The 18,452-nt window shown below is 38.6% G+C and overlaps 1 protein-coding gene across 1 annotated transcript in view; it reads right to left on the reverse strand.

Moving 5' to 3' along the window:
• Positions 1 to 4,504: 4,504 nt before the first annotated feature.
• CCR9 (C-C motif chemokine receptor 9) overlaps positions 4,505 to 18,452 on the reverse strand; it is a 73,278-nt gene continuing 59,330 nt past the window's right edge. Inside the window, exon 3 of the mRNA XM_044678901.1 lies at positions 4,505 to 5,551. Coding sequence (XP_044534836.1) covers positions 4,505 to 5,551 — 1,047 coding nt within the window. The remainder of the gene's footprint in view (positions 5,552 to 18,452) is intronic.

An 18,452-nucleotide genomic window follows, 5' to 3' on the forward strand; every position in this document is an offset into this window, starting at 1 on the left:
GCGGTGTCATTGGCTTCATCCAAAACCCTTTATTAAGAATATAAATCTTAATAAAATTTTAAAAAAAAGAATATAAATCTTATCCAATTAAGTTTCATATGTGGGGAATAAGTTCAATGCTCAAGGCTGATAGTTCTATAAAACTTTGAAAAAGTCAATACATTTCTCTAGTCTTTTATTTCTTTTTCTGTGAAATGAAGGGGGTTGGACTAAACAATTTCTAAGGTTCTTTCAGCTCTAAAATCTTATGTTTTTTTGTCTAAATTGCTGGATCCTGGTGAGAAATTCAAGTGTCTAGGGCCCCACTGTAATCAACAAATTCCCCAGAATACTGAAAGCTTTTGGTATTAGAGCAAGGATGCGTCTTGGTGGAGTGATGTGGGTATTGGACAGCTCTAATTAAGTACTGGACCAGAATGGGAATGTGGATGGACATAGGAGTGGGTTTAGGATGAAATGCATTCAAGATAGTTCCCATAATTCATCTCATTCCTTCAGGCATATTGAATGCTCTGTATTCTAAAAGAAACTGCTCTTGGGAAAATCTTTAGGATAAGAGGGTAGTGGGATCAGCTACCGTTCCAGTTACCCATAAGCAAATAGAAACATCCTAGTACCTTGGAGCGAAAAGTCCCCAGAGCACAACCTCTCTTCTACTTGTGCCTGTTGTCTGTGACACATATATATGTGACTGTGATAGTCATTATCACACACACACACACACACACACACACACACACACACATGCATATATCCCAAGAAATAAAATTAATAGGTAGTAACAGGTATTTGAAATTAAAAGGAGAATTTATTTTCCAATAAATTTTAATTGATATCTTTTGTTTTTTACTTCTTTTACATTTCCCATTATATCCCTACTCGAATCCCTATCAGAAATCCATCCTTCATAATAAAGAAGAAAAAAACAGGTAGAAATAATTCAACAAAACCAACCAACATATTAAAAATATCTGATATCATATGCAGTATTCCACACCTATGTTCCCCTACCTCTTTAAAGAAGCCGGGAAACATTTCAACATATTTGGGGGGTGGGTATTGTAGTTTCAGTTTTGACTATTTGGTTTGTTCTGGTTCTTGTTCTTTTCAGTTACATTGTTATAGTTGTGTGTATATTGTTTAACTGATCCTGCTTGTTTCACTTTGCTTCAGTTCAAATAGGTCTTCTCATGCTTCTCTGTATTATTTATATTCATTGTTTCTTGCAGCACAGTAACATTTTATTACATTCCTGTGGGAGGATTTACTTAGCCATTCCCTAATTAATGGACATCCACTTTGATTCTAGTTCTTTGCTACTAAAAAAGAAAGTATCATTATAAATGTTTTTATGTATGTAGGTCTTTCTCTTTGTCTTTTTATATACCTCAGAATATAGTTCTAGCAGTGGAGTCTCTGGTACATGATTTGGACATTTTAGACATTCTCTTAATATAGTTCCAAATTGTTTATCAAAATATTTGGTCTAATTCACAGGTATACTGACAATACACTTATACACCTTTCTTTCCACAACCCAACATTCATTCTCTCTCATACTTAGTCATCACGGGCAATTTTATGGGTGTGGAAAAAAAACTTCAGTCATTTTGATGTGCATTTCTCTTAGTGATTAGTGATTTAGAGCACTCTTTCATATGGATGAAATTTTTCTTAGGAGAACTATTTGTTCATATCTTTTAATCAATTTTCTATTGGAGAATGGGATTTGGTCCTATATACTGATGTTAGTTGTCTATAGATCTTGGATATCAAACTTTTATCATAGCTATTTCATACAGATATTTTTCCAGTTGAATGCTTTCCTTCTTGAATTAGTTACATTAATTATGTTTGTGCAAAAGATTTTCAATTTCATATCCTCAAAATTATTTATTTTATATTTTAGAATCACCTTCATCAACCTCATATTTAAGATGTACACATGGGCTATCTCTATGAAATATGCACTCATACATCAGGTTATATATCATTTAAAATGTATTATGGCATAAGATGTTGGTCTAAATCTAATTTCTGCCAGACTTCTTTCTGGTTTCCACAGAAATTCATATTGAATAGGAAGTTCTTTCCTAGGTAATTTAAGTTTGGGGGCTTCTTCTCTATTTTGATTTCATCCTGCTTATTTTTTATTTAGTTAATTTGATTTGTCTCTCACTTTAAGTTCAGATTGGCTCAAGTTTTATCATTTATACACATCTTTTCAAGAAGTGACTTCTGAGATTTGATATTTCTGCATTCCAAAAGTTTTAGTATGTTGTCTGGTCGTTAATGTCTTCACATAATTATTATCTGTTTCTATGATTTGTTCTTCGAGCCACTCACTATTTGGGATTTCATTCTTAAATATCCACTGTTTTTAAGGAATTATGGTTTACAAGGAGAGTGTTTTATATTTCTGGTTTTTTACATTTGTTTGCAATTTTCTATGTCCTAACATATGGCCTATTTCTATTAAAATGCCATGTGGTGCTGAGAAATACCTTCTGTCAATACAAAGAATCAGTTCTAAGAAGAGTGATAAGGGCTAGGTGATTAGGTTATGTGACTTGCTCAGGGTCACACAATTCAGAGATGTCTGAGGTCAAACTTGATCCACAGTCCTCCCAAAGGCAGACCTAGCACTCTATCTACTGTGCTATTTAAGTGCTCCTGCCATAAACCTTTTATCTCAACTTCATAATTTTAACATATTAAAATTTTTTATCTAGCAAATATCAATAAACATTAATCACATAAACAAATGTTCTCAGGGTATCTTCATTTTTAAGAGTGTAAAGAGAATCCTGGGGCCAAAAAGTTTGAGAACTTCTCTCCCAAAGAGAAAATGCAAATTGAAAAAGAAAAATTAACTTTTAGCATAACTGCCACAACTGTAAACTTGAATAAGATGCCAAACATTCAAAGAAAAGTTATAAAACAACAAAATAAAATACATTTTTAAAAAATCTTTACAAAAAATTCTATCACTAAACATTTCCTTCCTAATAACAAAGATCATAGATGTATCATTAAGAAGCATCTTAGAAATCCCACCAACCAACCCCTCAATTTTACAGAGGAAGAAGCTGATTCCCAGAAGTTATATCATTAGTAGATTACTCCCTAGTAGGTTACCACTAGGTACTCTGATTTTAGAACTAGTAGTCTTTCTAAATGTATAATGTGGAAACTACTTTAAAAATCTAAACATTTAAAGTAAAAGACACTATGAACTCCATTTTACAGGGAGGCAAACTGAGGAAAAGGCTAGAGTAGAACACCCATTACTCTTACATGATATATTGTAAATCAGAAAGGATACAGACCTAGGATTGATTTCTGGAGCTCCAAATGCCTTCCACTGATACCATCAGGCTCCCCCTAAGAAAGTTTCTTCTGGTAAAATCAAGCAAGTTATCAGATCGATCTAATAGAAAGTCATGAAGCTGGAAAAAGACATAGATCAAGAGCAAGATTTCAGGCCAGTCCAGTTAGACTGATGGTATTGACCTCTGAAAATCTCTAATTTTATTTTTACAGTTTGCAGCAACATAGGATTTGTACCTAGAACGTAGTCATCTAGTCCAACCCCCTAATTTTAGAGAGAAATATAGTTAGTCCCAAAGAGGTTCAATGGTTTGTAGAGTTGGGATCCAAGGCCAAAATTGCCACTTCCAAATTCAGTACTTGGATTCTTGCAGTCCGGTCATGAAATCTCATGAATGGGGTCAATACAGGATCATGGAATCATAGATTTAGTGCTTGAAAGGACTCTAACAGTCATCTAGACCCTCCCCCCTTGTTTTACAGAAAGTTTTTCTCCCCCCAACCCCTTATTTTACACTTGAGGAAACCATGGTTGGTCCAGAGAAGGGAAATTATTTACCCAAAGTCTCTTTACTCAAATTATCCAAATAATAATTGGAAAATGTCACAGAAGAAATATATCCTTGACTGGTCAAGGTCAGGATATGAAGACCAGAAAGGGACACAATACAAGGAAAGAACGTAGGTCAAGGAATAGGCAGATTTGTACTAATTCTAGACCAGAACAATTGGGGCTAAAGGGAATAGAGAATTACAAAGCAAATACATTGGTATTAAACCTTAGGTTCCCTTAAGCACATCATTCTGTGCTATGGTAGTGATCAGTGATCAAATGCTTTAATGCCTGAATTAATTTTATGGCCAGAGGTTGAGTGTGCCAAGTTTCAATTAAAAAAAAAAAAACAGTATGAATCCTTCATGGGAACTACAATGGTTGGCATCATGAATCAGCCAATCATCATTGTCCAGTACTCCCATTTCTCTTCTATAACCCCTGGGTCAAGGCATAGAGGGCCATGGAAGTCTTTTAGTTTCTTGTAGATGGATGCTTGTGTTTCTCCCCCTTCTTTTTTGTTCTTTTTCTTTTTCCACCCTTTTGTTGCCCCTTGGGCCAGTCAAGTGATCCAGGTAGGGCACGATGGGTTGGTTAGCTACCTCTGAGAGAAATGATCCCTTATAAAGAGAGGGCTCCAGATGTTGTCTCCAACATGGATGACAACTTTAGACTCCCTTCTCTCCTGGTGAAGGAGACCCATTGGGCTTGACTGATGCATCCCAGTTTCTTCAGGGTTTTTATAAGATCCCGGCGGAATCTCTCCCCCACAAAAACATAAAGAACTGGATTCAGGCAGCTGTGGAAGAATGCAATGGTCTGAGTAACCTGGAAACAGATGTCAATGCGAGTGGAAAGGTCACAGTCAGAAATGAATATTATGTAGGCATCAATGGCCTGCACCAATAGAATGATGTTGTAGGGAAACTGTGATAAGACAAAGACCGTGAGGACCGAGATGGTCACTTTTAAGGCTTTGTGTTTAGATGACTTCTTGGCCTGAAGCAGGGTGTAAATGATAATAGCATAACAGCAAGCCATGACAATGAGTGGGAGAAAGAAACCCAGAATAACCTTTAGCATCAAAACGGTGGACTTGAGCTTGGCGCTGTCATTGTAGACCATTGTGCAGATGGTGACTTCAGATTTTGTCACACTTTGGCTATACAGGATTTCTGGGATACACAGCATGATGGCCACCACCCAGATGGCAAGACACACCATTTTGCTATAAAAAAGCCTCTTCTGCCTCCAGTGATGGGCTTTCATGGCCTGGGCAATCACAATATACCTATCGATACTGATACACATGATGAGCAGCATGGAGCTGTAGAAGTTCATCTTGTATATGGCGTTGACCAACTTGCACATTACAGTCTCGAATTTCCACTGGTCAGAAGCCGCGATGGCCCAGAAGGGCAGGGTGAGGAGGAAGAGGAGGTCAGCAATCGCCAGGTTCAGCAGGAACATGTCCGTCATGGTCTTCACTCTGGTGCAGTACCAGTACACAGTGATGACAAGACTATTCCCTAGCGCGCCCACCACAAACACGAGCCAGTAAAAAGGTGGAAGGAAGTAGCTGGCGAACTCTCTGACGCTGGTCTTCACGCAGAAGGAGTCGCTCTCATTGTTGTAATAATACTCTGGAGTGGATTCATAGTTGCTTTCCTGAAAAGGCTCACCAGAGAGAATTAGAGAATAAGCATTTCAGCACTTACTTTGGGCCAGGCACTGGGCTAAGCACTTTACGATCATTCTCTCGTTCCATCCTCACAACTACCCTGGGAGGTACAGGCTTTTGTTTTACCAATGATGGACTGAAGTGACTTGCCCAGGGGCTCCTAGCTATGTATGTAAGTGTCTGAGACTGCACACACGCTCAGACCTGTCATTCCATCCATTTCACTACCTATTTCGATCAAGGAATTCACACCAAAGGCATAGTAATAAATAGATTAAGAAAGGACAAGCCAATCCATCCTAAAGCAAGAGAGTGGATGCGAGAACCAACCCTTCGGCATCCCTTCCCATGCCTGAAAGAGCTTTAAACAAAGTGTTTACTTCACACGAGGAATGTGAAAAACCAATTACTCTCTGTTTGATTTTTATCAATAGATTAGGCCAGAGGTTCGCAAACGTAGTAGTCGAGCATTTTATTCGCTACGTGTGTCCATGTTTAGCTTTGCCAAACAGAGCCATTACTAGGGTGGGGACGCTGGGAATTTGTCCTGATGTGTCCAATTTTGAGGGTATTTGAGGTCCTTCTGAAGTACAGAAATTGGAAAGCATAGCACCTAGTCAATAGGAAGAATTTGTTAAAGAAAACAAAAGCTATCAGGGCAGCTAGGTAGCACAGTGGATAGTGCCAGGCTACAGATGGGAGGACCTAGGTCCAATCTGGCCTCAGACACTTCCTAGCTGGGTGACCCTGGGCAAGTCACTTAACCCAAATTGCCTATTCCTCACCACTCTTCTGCCTTAGAACTGATCCATTCTAAGACAATCTGCCATCTGCAAATCCTGGATTCAAATTGGAACTCTGACACTCCCTTTGTGACTTTAGGCAGGCCATATAACATTCTTTGGTCTCAGTTTCCTCATCTGTACACTTAAGGGGTTGGACTACCTGGAAAATGAATTGTTTAAATCAGGATTCCCAAGCACTAGGGGTTCTGACCATTTGTTGGGGCATGGACCCCTATGGCAGAGTCTGATAAAGCAAGCACATGGACTCCTTTCTCAGAGTAAAGTTCTTAAATGTATAAAACAAAATCAGTCAATGATCAATCGATAAACAGTTGTTAAGCGCCTACCGTGTGCCAGGCACTGTGCTAAATAATAGTCTTTGCCTTTGAAGAGTTCACAATCAAATGAAGGAGAGAGTAAATTTGTACAAACAAGTCATAGACAGGATAAACAAGAAATAATTAATAGAGGGAAAGCACTAGAATTGAGTCGGGATGGGAAAAGCTTCCTGGAGAAGATGGGGTTTTAGTCAGGACTTAAAGGAAACCAGGGAAGCCAGTAGTAGGTGGAGCTGAGGAGGGAAAGTATTTCCAGACATGGAGGACAGGAAGAGAGAATGCCCGGAGCTTAGAGATGGAGTGTTTGGATTCCAGAACCAGTATCCTTGGATCAAAGGATATGATTCAGGGAGTAAGGCAGTAAGAAGCCTGGAGAGGTAGGAGGGAGCTAGGTAATGAAGGGCTTTGAATGTCAAACAGAGGATTTTTTTGTTTGATCCCAGAGTGATAGGGAGCCACAGGAGTTTATTGAGGTGACAGCATCTGACCTGCAGTTTAGGAAAATGACTTTGGTGGCTGAATGGAAGCTGTATTAGAGTGGACAGAGACTTGAGACAGGCAGAGCCAGGGGGTGACAGCATCAGAGGAGAGAAGGGGACATACTGAAGAGATGGTACAATGGTGAATCAACAGACTTCGGAAGCAGATTAGATGGGGAGGGGAGGGGAGAGAGAGTGATGAATCCAGGAAGACTTCTAGGTCTCAAGCCTGAGAGCCTGGGAAGACAGTGTTGCAAGAAGGATGGGGAGAACTTAGGAGGAAATCATAGAGTTTAAAAAATCAACAATTACTTTGAAATATAATTATCAAAACTTCTTTTTTAAAGTTCAAGGTCCCCCAATTAAGACCCCAATCTAGAGAGAGAATCTTGGATAACTGGCTCTATTGTCTCGCTTTCTGCCACTCTCTGTGTAATGACACACACTTTGGGCTTGATAGAAAGTCTCTTACAAGCCTTTAATTGTTAGTGAAAATATTTCCAGCTGTGTTTCTTTAGATCTAAGCCATGATTTCTTTTATTACATGTTCGCATCAGCTGGGTTTCCTTGTTATTCTTGCTAGGTTCTGCTGCTTTGAGGAGGTGCCTAATCTTTGACTTATCTACTAACAAAACACACTTAAATAACAGAACCAGGAGATTGTTGGACTCCGTAACAGCAATATTGTATGATGCTCACCTGAGAATGACTTGGTTATTCTCAGCCATACGGGGATCCAGGACAAACCCAAAGGACTCACGATGAAAAATGCCATCTTCCCCCCTCCGCCCCCCCAGAGAAAGAACCATGGGAGTCTGAATGCAGATCTAAGCATTCTCTTTTTTATTTCATTTTCTTTGTGGGTTTTTTTCTTTATAATGTGTCTTCTTACACAACATGACTAATATGGAAATGTGTTTTGCATGATTGTACATGTATAACCTAGATTAAATTGTTTACTGTCTCGGGGAGTGGGTCTGGGAGGAAGAGGAGAGACTTAGGAACCCAAGATTTTAGGAAAGGAATGTGAAAATAGTTTTTACATATAATTGGGATAAAATAAAATATTAATGGGAAAAAAAGAAAATGGAACCACAGGAACATCCTTGCCAGGAAAAAAAAAGATGTTCAAATTAGGAGATGTATGAAATTTAAGCTTTTTATCTCTTACTCATAGGCAATAATGACTCATTTTTAAGGAGAGAACCATTCAAACAAAGAAATTATTTCTGATCATAAAGACCATAAGTAATAGGATCTAGGGACAACTAAGTGGTACAGTGGACCAGGCCTGGAGGCAAGAAGATCTGGGTTCAAATCCTGCCTCAGATACTAGCTATGTCACTTAATCCTATTTGCCTCTGTTTCCTCATCTATAAAATGAGATAGAGAAAGAAATGGTGGACCACTCCAGTATCTTTGCCAAGAAAACCCCAAATGGGGTCATAAAGAGAAAGACATGACTGAACAACAACAATAGGATCACAGATTTAGACCCAGAAGGAATCTTTAAAGTCATCCTATCCAGCTGAGATGCAGAGGGGTCAATAACAAAAATTGGCTTTTATGTGAGCATTAATACTTGCAAAGTGCTTGATATAATACATGATCTCATTTGGTCCTTACAACAATCCAGAGAGAACCCAAGCTCTCCAGGTACCAGGTCCTGATGATTCCATGGTCAATCCACTAAGTGTAGCATCCTCCACATTGATGCCCCTTGTTTCTGCTCTGCTCTAGGATCCCTGTCCAAGTAATTCAGTATTCATGGGCCTTTGGCTCTTGGCACATTCCACAATTAGTATGAGATGGAATCTGTTAACTGCCATCTCTTGGGTTCATTTGATGGCTCCATAATCTCTCCAGGGTGGATATTGCACCTGGGCACTGCTGGCAACTGATCCCACCACACCATCTCAACCAAGACAGTTCTTGTCTGTCTCCCATGCCAAGCATAATCTACCATAGCTATCTAGTATCTCACCTTAGAAGACTTGTTACTGAGTTCACTTCTCAAAGCCAGCTCAGAATCCAAAGACCAGAGTCAGATAGAGATCTGCCCCTCCTCATCCATTCTACAATGCTCACCCCCCGACCCCAACCCCTGCCAGAGCTTGAAAGAGTGAGAAACTTGGCTTGGATTCCAGGGCCCAGAAGTGGTTTTGCAACTCCCCACTCACAGGCAGGATGACTGTTTACCATCAAAGGAGACCCTGCCTGCCTCCCCCGGCAGTGTGCCTGCTGTCGGCCCTCTCTAGACTGTGTGGCTGTCATGACACATAAAGAGAGAACTCAAGATATAAGCCCAGGTAATCTCCCAAACCTCTGGAAACCACAGGGCAACCAACAGACATTTAAAATTTAAAGAGAACCTCAAGCGAGGGCAGGATGTTGGTCTCTCCCGCGTCATTTCAAGCCCCTGTGTTTGCCTTGCTTTCTGTCTCCAGCTCCTACTTGGGACAATCCCTGGAAGATGGTGAGCGAGTGCTTAAGAAAGGCTTGTTCACTGACTAGATCCTTGGGAGAGTAGAAATTACAAGAAGGAGCATCAATGAAAGTGCATTGGAAAGTATAGAACCTACAAAGAATAGATTGTTGCTATTGTTATTATATTTAAAAATCTAAAACTATATTAATGATGTTTGAAGGTTTCAATTATAATGAATCACGAATATATTAAAGATGTATTCAAAAACTGACTCAAATGAGCAAAGGGTTCATGGACTAGACTTGTGGTAATATTTCTTTTTTTTATTTGAAATTTTTTATTTAATTAATTGAATATTTAGATTATATTAGAATAATCCCATGGTTACATAATTCATGTTCTTTCCCTTCCCTCTTTCCTCCCCCCTCCCATAGCCAATGAGCAATTCCACTGAGTTTTACATGTGTCATTGATCAAGACCTGTTTCTATATCATTAATATTTTTGCATTAGGGTGATTGTTTAGAGTCTACATCCCCAATCATATCCCATCGAACCATGTGATCAAGCAGTTGTTTTTCTTCTGTGTTTCTACTCCCACAGTTCTTTCTCTGGATGTGGATAGCATCTTTCTCATAAATCCCTCAGAATTGTCCTATATTATTGCATTGCTGCTAGTAGAGAAGTCCATTGCATTCGATTGTGCTACAGTGCTATGGATATATTTCTAGTATTTCACATGATTGATTTCTGAATCCTTAAATTGTATGAGACTTAAATTTTGTTGAACTTAAAAATTAAGCCTCTACTATTATTATCATCTGCTGTCTGGAAGGCTAACAAGCAATTCGTAAAATTCCTTTGTAATGTCCAAGACCTTCGCTTAGCATCTAAAGAAGCTTGGTGCCAGCGGTCTGGGAAGAGGAAGGTTTGATCAAAGTTGGAAAGGACTTTGAAGTGAGCTTTCCTGGGCACCCTGCTGTACAATTGTGTTGCTATCCATGCCTTTATATTGTAATTGGTTGTCAATATTATGGTAATACTTTTGTTTTACTTGTTTGATTGGCATCCTCAAAACCCCCTATGCTAGGATCCTAAATAAAATCAGTTCAGTTCATTCAATCTCTCTCTCTGACTTTTGGAGGAAGAGCTGAGACTGACATGATGCTGATGACTTCTGTGTATCTTGTTTTTTTCTATCTATGTCATTCCTCCCTCAATCTTTAAGCCTTACACCCATATACTTCCAGCTCTTGGTTTCCCTTCTAGGTAATTAGATCCATGCAAGAGTTTCGTGAAGAAGCTGTATCTCTTCAGTGTTCATAACCTTGCATTTGTACAGTGCTTTAAAGTTTGCATAGCATTTTATGCCTAGCATCTCGTTCGATCCTCACAGCAATCCTGGGAGATGGGTCCTCCTGTTATCCCCATTATACAGTCGAAGGAACCAAGACAGTTGCCCTGGGTCATGGCTAGTAAGTATCTGGGGTTGGATCTGAACTTAAGACCCAGGACTCTACCCACTCACGACCTAGTTGCCTCTATGAATAGTAATGATATAAATATTGATATAATGTATGACAAAATGATAACTTTATATTGCAGTTTATTATATAGTATGGTATATATTATTTAATATATAGTATATACTAAGTAGTATATAGTATATTATAATATTATACTCTAAGGCCAAGTGCTCTATCAACTGAAACATCTAAGTATTGCAATGAATAGTAATGATATAAATATATTTTATAATATGATATAACATAACTTATATGATATGCTACTATAGTATAGGATGCTATAGTATAATAGTATACTATATGTTATGTAGTATATTATAATATAGTACTTATGTATACAGTATGACACTGTATGTACAATAATATAATATATCTGACAATACATTATATTTGAATATTATATATGATAATATACTATAATATAATAAATATACTTCAGCATATTATATGAAATATAATGTAATAATACAGTATATTATAATTAGTATACATTTATAATATATTACAATCTGATTTATTAGACACTAACAATATAATATGTGACATCTATTACCTGCTAATAACATGAGAAGGTTCCTATTCTTAGAGAGGAAACCTGGCAGAAGTCCAGGAACAGAAGCAGAAGGACCTGCACTTTCTGGGCTCTTCCTTTAATTTCTCTGAATCTCGTGTTACTGATCTGTAAAATGGGGATGATAATCCTTATAGCCACCTCACAGGGTCATGGTGAGATGCCAGTGAGATGATGGATGTAAAGCACAATGTAAACTTTAAAACATTACATAAAACATCATTGGAATTACTGTTATTATTTACATTATTTAATGAGTACTAGTTTTGTGACTATGGGCATGATATCATAACCTCTTGGTTAGAAGGGGCCAATTGCTAAACCTCTGTGGGTAGGTCTTCTCTTGCCAAGGCCAACTCCTTTGATCCCATCCCCAAAAGAGGCATAGTGGGTTGAAGTCTTGGCCAGGAGTTGGGAAGACCTAAATTCAAATCCAGCCTCAGATTCTTGCTATTATATCACTTGGACAAGTCACTTAACCTGTTTGCCTCAGTTTACTCAACTGTAAAATGGGGATAATAATATCATCCACCTCCCAGGGTTGTTGTGTGGATTAAATAAGACACCTGTAAAGTGCTTAGCACCATGCCTGACACATAGTAATGTAGGAATATAGTTAGGGATAGTCTGATTTCTAGGGTTAGTTAAAAGAAGGGGATTTTGAGAGAAGCCCTGGGAAAGGATTCTGGGTAGAAAGGAATTGTGGGTCTACATCTGGAAATAACTAACTCCACCCAACTTTATAAATCTCCTTGGAAAGGAGAGCCTTCATTTTCTTCTATAGGCCCTGCCTAATCCTCCGTATGCTATCTAAGACAACCCCGAATGCCCTCTGACTTAATCTAACTTACTACCAATAATTAATAGGAAAGAAAGGGAAAAGACCTCTGGGTTTGGCTGCTGTACTAAGTAACTCAAAGTTGTAGGTGGAAAGCTTTGAATTACCTTAGCCCGGTGATGGGCAAACTTTTTAAAGAGGGGCCAAAGGAAAGGAAATGCTCATCTGTCCATCTGTTTCTAAGGCAACTCTTTTGAAGTTTCATTGTATTGTATCCTACTCATTGTATTGGTCAGATTAGGAATAATGTTGAGATTGGATAGAGCATCTCTATTTGCCCATCACTGCCTTAGCCAATAGGAATTCTGGTAGATGGATCACTGACAGATAAAGACTGGTCTCAGGGAAATTAATTTCTTTCAAGCAAACCCTCTACCTGGATGTCACAGATTTTCTCCATGAAAATCCTGACTTGCCAGGGAGAATCTCTTAGAACAAAACTCCTCCTTCAACTTGATGGGAATTGTAGGCAGAGACAAATCCTCCGTCCAGCTTGGTCAAAATCCAAGAAGGAAATGAAGTTCAGTTATTTCCAGTTGTAGACCCACAATTCCTTTCTACTATATTCCTACAGTAGGGACTCTTAAAAATGTTTGTCCCCTTTTTTGCCTTCTCTTTTGCTCTACTATCATTCCATTTTCCCTTTAACCTTCAGTCTTTCCCATCCCAGTAGCTCTTTTCCTATATATATCACCCTCATTTTAAAAAAAATCCTCATTTGATTCCACCATCTCTACTAGATGTTGTTCTATATTTCTCCCCTCTTTCCCTGCTAAATTCTTTAGGGAACAATCTATAAAAGGCACCTCTACTTCCCATAATTTCTTCACTCTCCTCTAAAATATGGCTGTGAACCCTTTTGTCATTCAGATGAAATTGCCCTCTCCAAAGTGAACAATGATCTCTTAATGGCCAAATCTAACAGCTTCCTCTCAGTCCTCATCCTTCCCAATCTCTCTGCAGCCTTTGGCACTGCTGATCACCTTCTCTTCCTGGATACTCTTTCTTCTCAAGGTTTTGTGTGACATTGCTCTCCCCTGGCTCCCCTTCCACCTCTCCAACCACTCCTCAGGCTCCTTTGCTGGGTCATCATACAAATCAAACCCATTAACCATGCATGTCCTGAAAGTTCTGTCTTGGGCTTTCTTCTCACTTGGTGAGCATTCCCTGAATTCTTGATGTCTCAACTAAAATCCCATCTTCTCTAGGAAGGCTTTCCCAAACTTTCTTAATTCTAGTGCCTGCCCTTTATTTTCTATTTGTCCAGCATAGAGCTTATTGGCAACTATTTGTTTACTTGTGGTCCCCCTCACTGGATTGTGAGCTCCTTATGGGCAGAGATCATCTTTATGCCTCTTTTTCTATCCCCAGGATACTTAGCAGAGAACCTGGCACATAGCAGGCACTTATTAAATGTTTATTCTCTTCATTCCCTTCCTTTTTTAGACATTCTAACTACCAGGAGGTAGCAACAAGTAGCCACAATAAAGAAGTCTTCAGAAAACTAAGAAAGATTACGTACTTTTTTTCAAATTTCTGTTAACTTAAAAGGAAATAAATTATAAGAATAATACACGGAGGATGTTTTTATTCTCCTTTTCATTTGTGACTTTCCTAGGAAATAGGTTTTTATACATATACATATTTTATACACATACATAAAATACACATAAGACACAATATGACCCAACACAAAAATTCACATGGGTATGTCATACTACAGGGTTAAAGAAAAAGTAAGAAATTCTGAAATTATCCTTCTATTTATGGTCCTATTGTGAGGTTTAGTGATTTGTTAGTTTCCCTAAATACCCTGAATTCTAGAATCAAACTCAGCTTTGGCAATGTCTTCCTCTCATCTGAGGAGGTTGGGAGTGCAGAATTTATAGACATGACATTACATTCCCTGGCAAGAAAGAGATGCTTTGATGGAGGCAAAGATTTTAATTCCAAGAAGTATGTGATTAGAAGGAGAAATAGAACCCTAATGGATGAATCTGCTGTTAGGGCACTAACTAGTTAACTAGCTAAGGTACTAACTAGTTAACTAACTAGTGTCCAACTTTGTTTGGATACTAATTCTTTCACATTTCTTATGAAATACCTCTTCTAACATTAACTAGAAGACAAATGATTGTTAGGTGAAGAATATGCTATCTGTGAGTATTTTGGATCTATGAGATGCAAGTGAAGTGGATTTTCTTCAGGTTTTCCACTATATCAAGGAAAGGTGGGAGAGGAACAGAAAAAGAGACTTTTTCATAGCTCCTCAGCTAGGAGGGAAATCAAAGAGTATCATGTCCAATTCTTCCTAGTAGAGATTTAATTTCTTTAAGTCAGCTTAAATCAATCTTGTGTTGCCTTTCTTTCTTTATAAGGATAACAACATTTTTATAGTGCTTTTAGATTTGTGAAAATTTTTAAATACGCTAACTCATTTGTTCCTCACAACCAACCACCCCAAGAAGTAGGTGTTACCATTTCCATTTTACAGATGAGAAAACTGAAGAAGAGCACAGAGAGTGTCTGACATCACATTTGAACTCAGATCTGTGTTTCCTCATTTACTTCGTGAGCACTGTGGGTTACTATTTATCTAGAGGGGATATGGGTGGGTATGATTGAGAGAGGCTGAAGAGTCAAGGATGAGTCCAAAGTCATGACTGAAAAGATAGTGGTATCCTTGACGGAAATAACAAAGTTACAGATGAATTTGGGGAGGAAGCTTGTGAGTTCTGCATTGGACATGTTGAGTTTGAAATGATGAGACTGGAAGCGTTTGGTAATATGGGGACCAGAGGTCAGGGGAAGGGTGAGGACTGAATATGTAGATTTGAGAGTCATCTGCATGGGGATAATTATAGAAGTAGGGTCCATTTGGAGACAAAAGCCTGGCTTCAAATTCTAGGCATCCTTTCTTAGTGACTCAGTGAAGTCATATTGCTTTTATTTGACTCAGTTTCCTTATCTGTAAAATGAAAAGTTTGGATAAGAAGACCTCTAAGTTCCCTTTCAGCTTTAAATCCATGAGCATATCAGCTTTTTGCAATAACCTGATCTAATTAGAAATTGTATTTATTGATTTTATCTTTTTGTGGGAATATTTTCCTAGAATGTTTCCAAAAGTAGGAGCTCTTAAACACTGAAAAAAATATTTTAAATCCTCTATTTGCTTAAGAAAGCCGAGGTCCCTCCTCTCTTCAAAGAGTTTGCAAATACGTGTATCTCTCTAGAGGTAACTTTGAGAGGGAGAGTCAGAGGGAGACAGTCAGTGACACAACAAGAGCCCGGAGGTCCAGTTCCTGCATGTTTGAATTTAACAAGGACAGTCCCAGGCTCTGGTCATGAATGGCAGACCTCCTTCTGTATGCTATCTCTAAACAATCTAGTTGTATGAGTTATGGTTTGGTCTATAAGCTATTGTGCAATGATTTATGAGAAAGGATGGACATGCTTTAAAAACAAACAAGGCAAGAGGCTGCCACTGAGAAGGAACTGGAGAAGGGAACCAGACCGATAGGAAGTAAAGATGGAAATAAGCATTTATCCAATGCCTACTGTATGCTAAGTACTGTATGCTAAGAGCTTTCCAAATATCTCATTTGATCCTTACAACAATCCTGTGGAGTATATATTATTTTGATCCCCTTTATATAGTTGAGGAAGCTTAGATAAATTGAGGTTAAGTGACTTGCCCAGGGTCAAACAGCTAGGAAGTGTCTGAGGTTAGATCTGAACTCATAAAGATGAATCTTCCTGATTCTAAATCCAGTGCTCTGTCGACTGCACCACCTAGCTGCCCCAACAACAACAACACGTAGTATGGGGAACAGTCTATAATTGGGTCTGTGATAAATGCAAATAATAAATCCCCTGAAATGGATCATATGCATATGAATTCAAGCTATAATATGAAATAAAATAATTGGTTCCAGTCCAATGGAAACATGCAGTATGAATTCAAATAATGTGACCAATTGGGGGAATCAATTACTTACTCTAATTGGGGTCTAGCTATATATAGAAAGCTGGCTCAGAAGCCAGGATGTCCTGGATTCAAATTCCGACCTCCCTCAATATTGGTTTATTATCCTTGGCAAGCCACTTGCCTTCTTATTCTTTAAGATTAAATAGCACATGGGGCAGCTAGGTGTCTCAGTGCATTGAGAACCAGGCCTGGAGGTGGAGGTCCTGGGTTCAAATTTGGATTCAGATACTTCCTAACTGTGTGACCCTGATCAAGTCACTCAACCCTCATTGTCTAGTCTTTACCACTCTTCTGCCTTGGAACCAATCCAATAGTATTGATTCTAAGATGGAAGGTGAGGGTTTAAAAAAGTGGTTGACAAGTTGCCATTCTGAAATGGAAGAGAGTTTCCTCACCTGCGAAGTCCTTATACCCATGAAATCACTAGTTCGGTCCCAATCCCAATTCTACTAAGCAAGTCCTTTTCGGGCCGTGGAGATCAAAAGATAATAGAAAAAAGAATCCGTGCCTTTGGGGAGCAGATGTTTTGGGGGAGATGGGGCATGTACACAGACAAGCATAATGCACAGTGGAGTGTGATGGTAACTAAAGGAATTTCCAGACAAAGTACAAGACAAGAAAGAAGCCTTTCACCCTACAGGGATGCAGGAGGACTTCTGGGAGGAGCTGCTTCATGTGTCAAACAATACATGGTCACAATGGGTTTCCAAAGGGGGGAAAAGGGTTTCAGAAAGACAAGATACTGTTAGTTTGAGATAAGAAATCCCCTAATGAATGGCTATCCCCAAACATTACCACCAAATGGTTACGAGGAATTGGGGAATTAGGTTAAGAGTACTCACCATGAAATCAGTGGGCGTCATGTTGGCTCGGGAAGAGATTTGACTTCAGAAGAAAAGCACCAAAAGAAAAAGGGGAAAAAAAACAACCAACAATGAGAGAACTTGCAAAAGATTAAGACAAACTCTACACCAACCAATGGAGGTCAGATTTTGAAAACTGGACGCTGTCCAGTCTCCTAGACGGTTCAGGATGGGAGTTGGATGGAGCCAATCCTGAAGTTCCTTCAAGTCCCAAAAGCAAAGTGGAATTGAGAAGCGAGAGGGACGACTGCTTCTATTGTGGATTAACTCAGTTTATGAGACATATAGTCGACGATGAAACAAACAGCTGTACCAGGTGACCTATAAGAAAAGAGGAGCCACAGGGGAAGGGACCCTATGCTTTGGAGTTGCTGAGGTTTTTTGTGTGCTTAACTCCTTTGTCATTTACCTCATTCTAGCTTCCTGTTGCATTCAGTTTTGCTGAATGTCTTTTTACAATTTGTTTTTTTGTTTTGTTTTAAAAAAATATCTGAGGGACAGCAAGATGTCTCAGTGGATAGAGAGCCAGGTTTAGAGATGGGAGGTCTTGAGTTCAGATTTAGTCTCAGATGCTTTCTAGCTGTATCACCCTGGGTTGTCTAGACCTTACTGCTCTAGTACTGATCTCAAGACAGAAAATAAAAGATTTTTTTAAAGAAAAGAAAAAAAAGGAAGGATTTGCTAAGACCAAAACAAATGGTCCTCAAAAAACAGTGTTTTTCTTAAGGGAGAGTCTATAAGGTGATCATTCTATTATGAAACAATTAATAGAAAGACCTATGAAAGAGAATGCAACAGACTTAAACTTTAATTTTCAGTTACTAGGTGTCAGTAGCCCCCCTCAATTGCCTAACTTTTGTATTTATCTTTAATAAACCTAGAATAGAATTCCTCTAGTTTTCCTTCCTGCCCCTATCTGCACAGTAAAGGGAGATTTTTCTTCTCTCTGTATTTCTTCTCTTTATAGTCTTCATTCAGTCATTCATTTTTCTTTTTTTCTTTTCATTTTCCTTCTTTTCCTTTAAATTCTTCATTTTAATTTCAAAAACATTAATATTTTTGTTAATTGAAGT

The sequence above is a fragment of the Gracilinanus agilis genome, chromosome 5 (genome assembly GCF_016433145.1).
Source record: "Gracilinanus agilis isolate LMUSP501 chromosome 5, AgileGrace, whole genome shotgun sequence".
NCBI lineage: Eukaryota > Metazoa > Chordata > Mammalia > Didelphimorphia > Didelphidae > Gracilinanus > Gracilinanus agilis.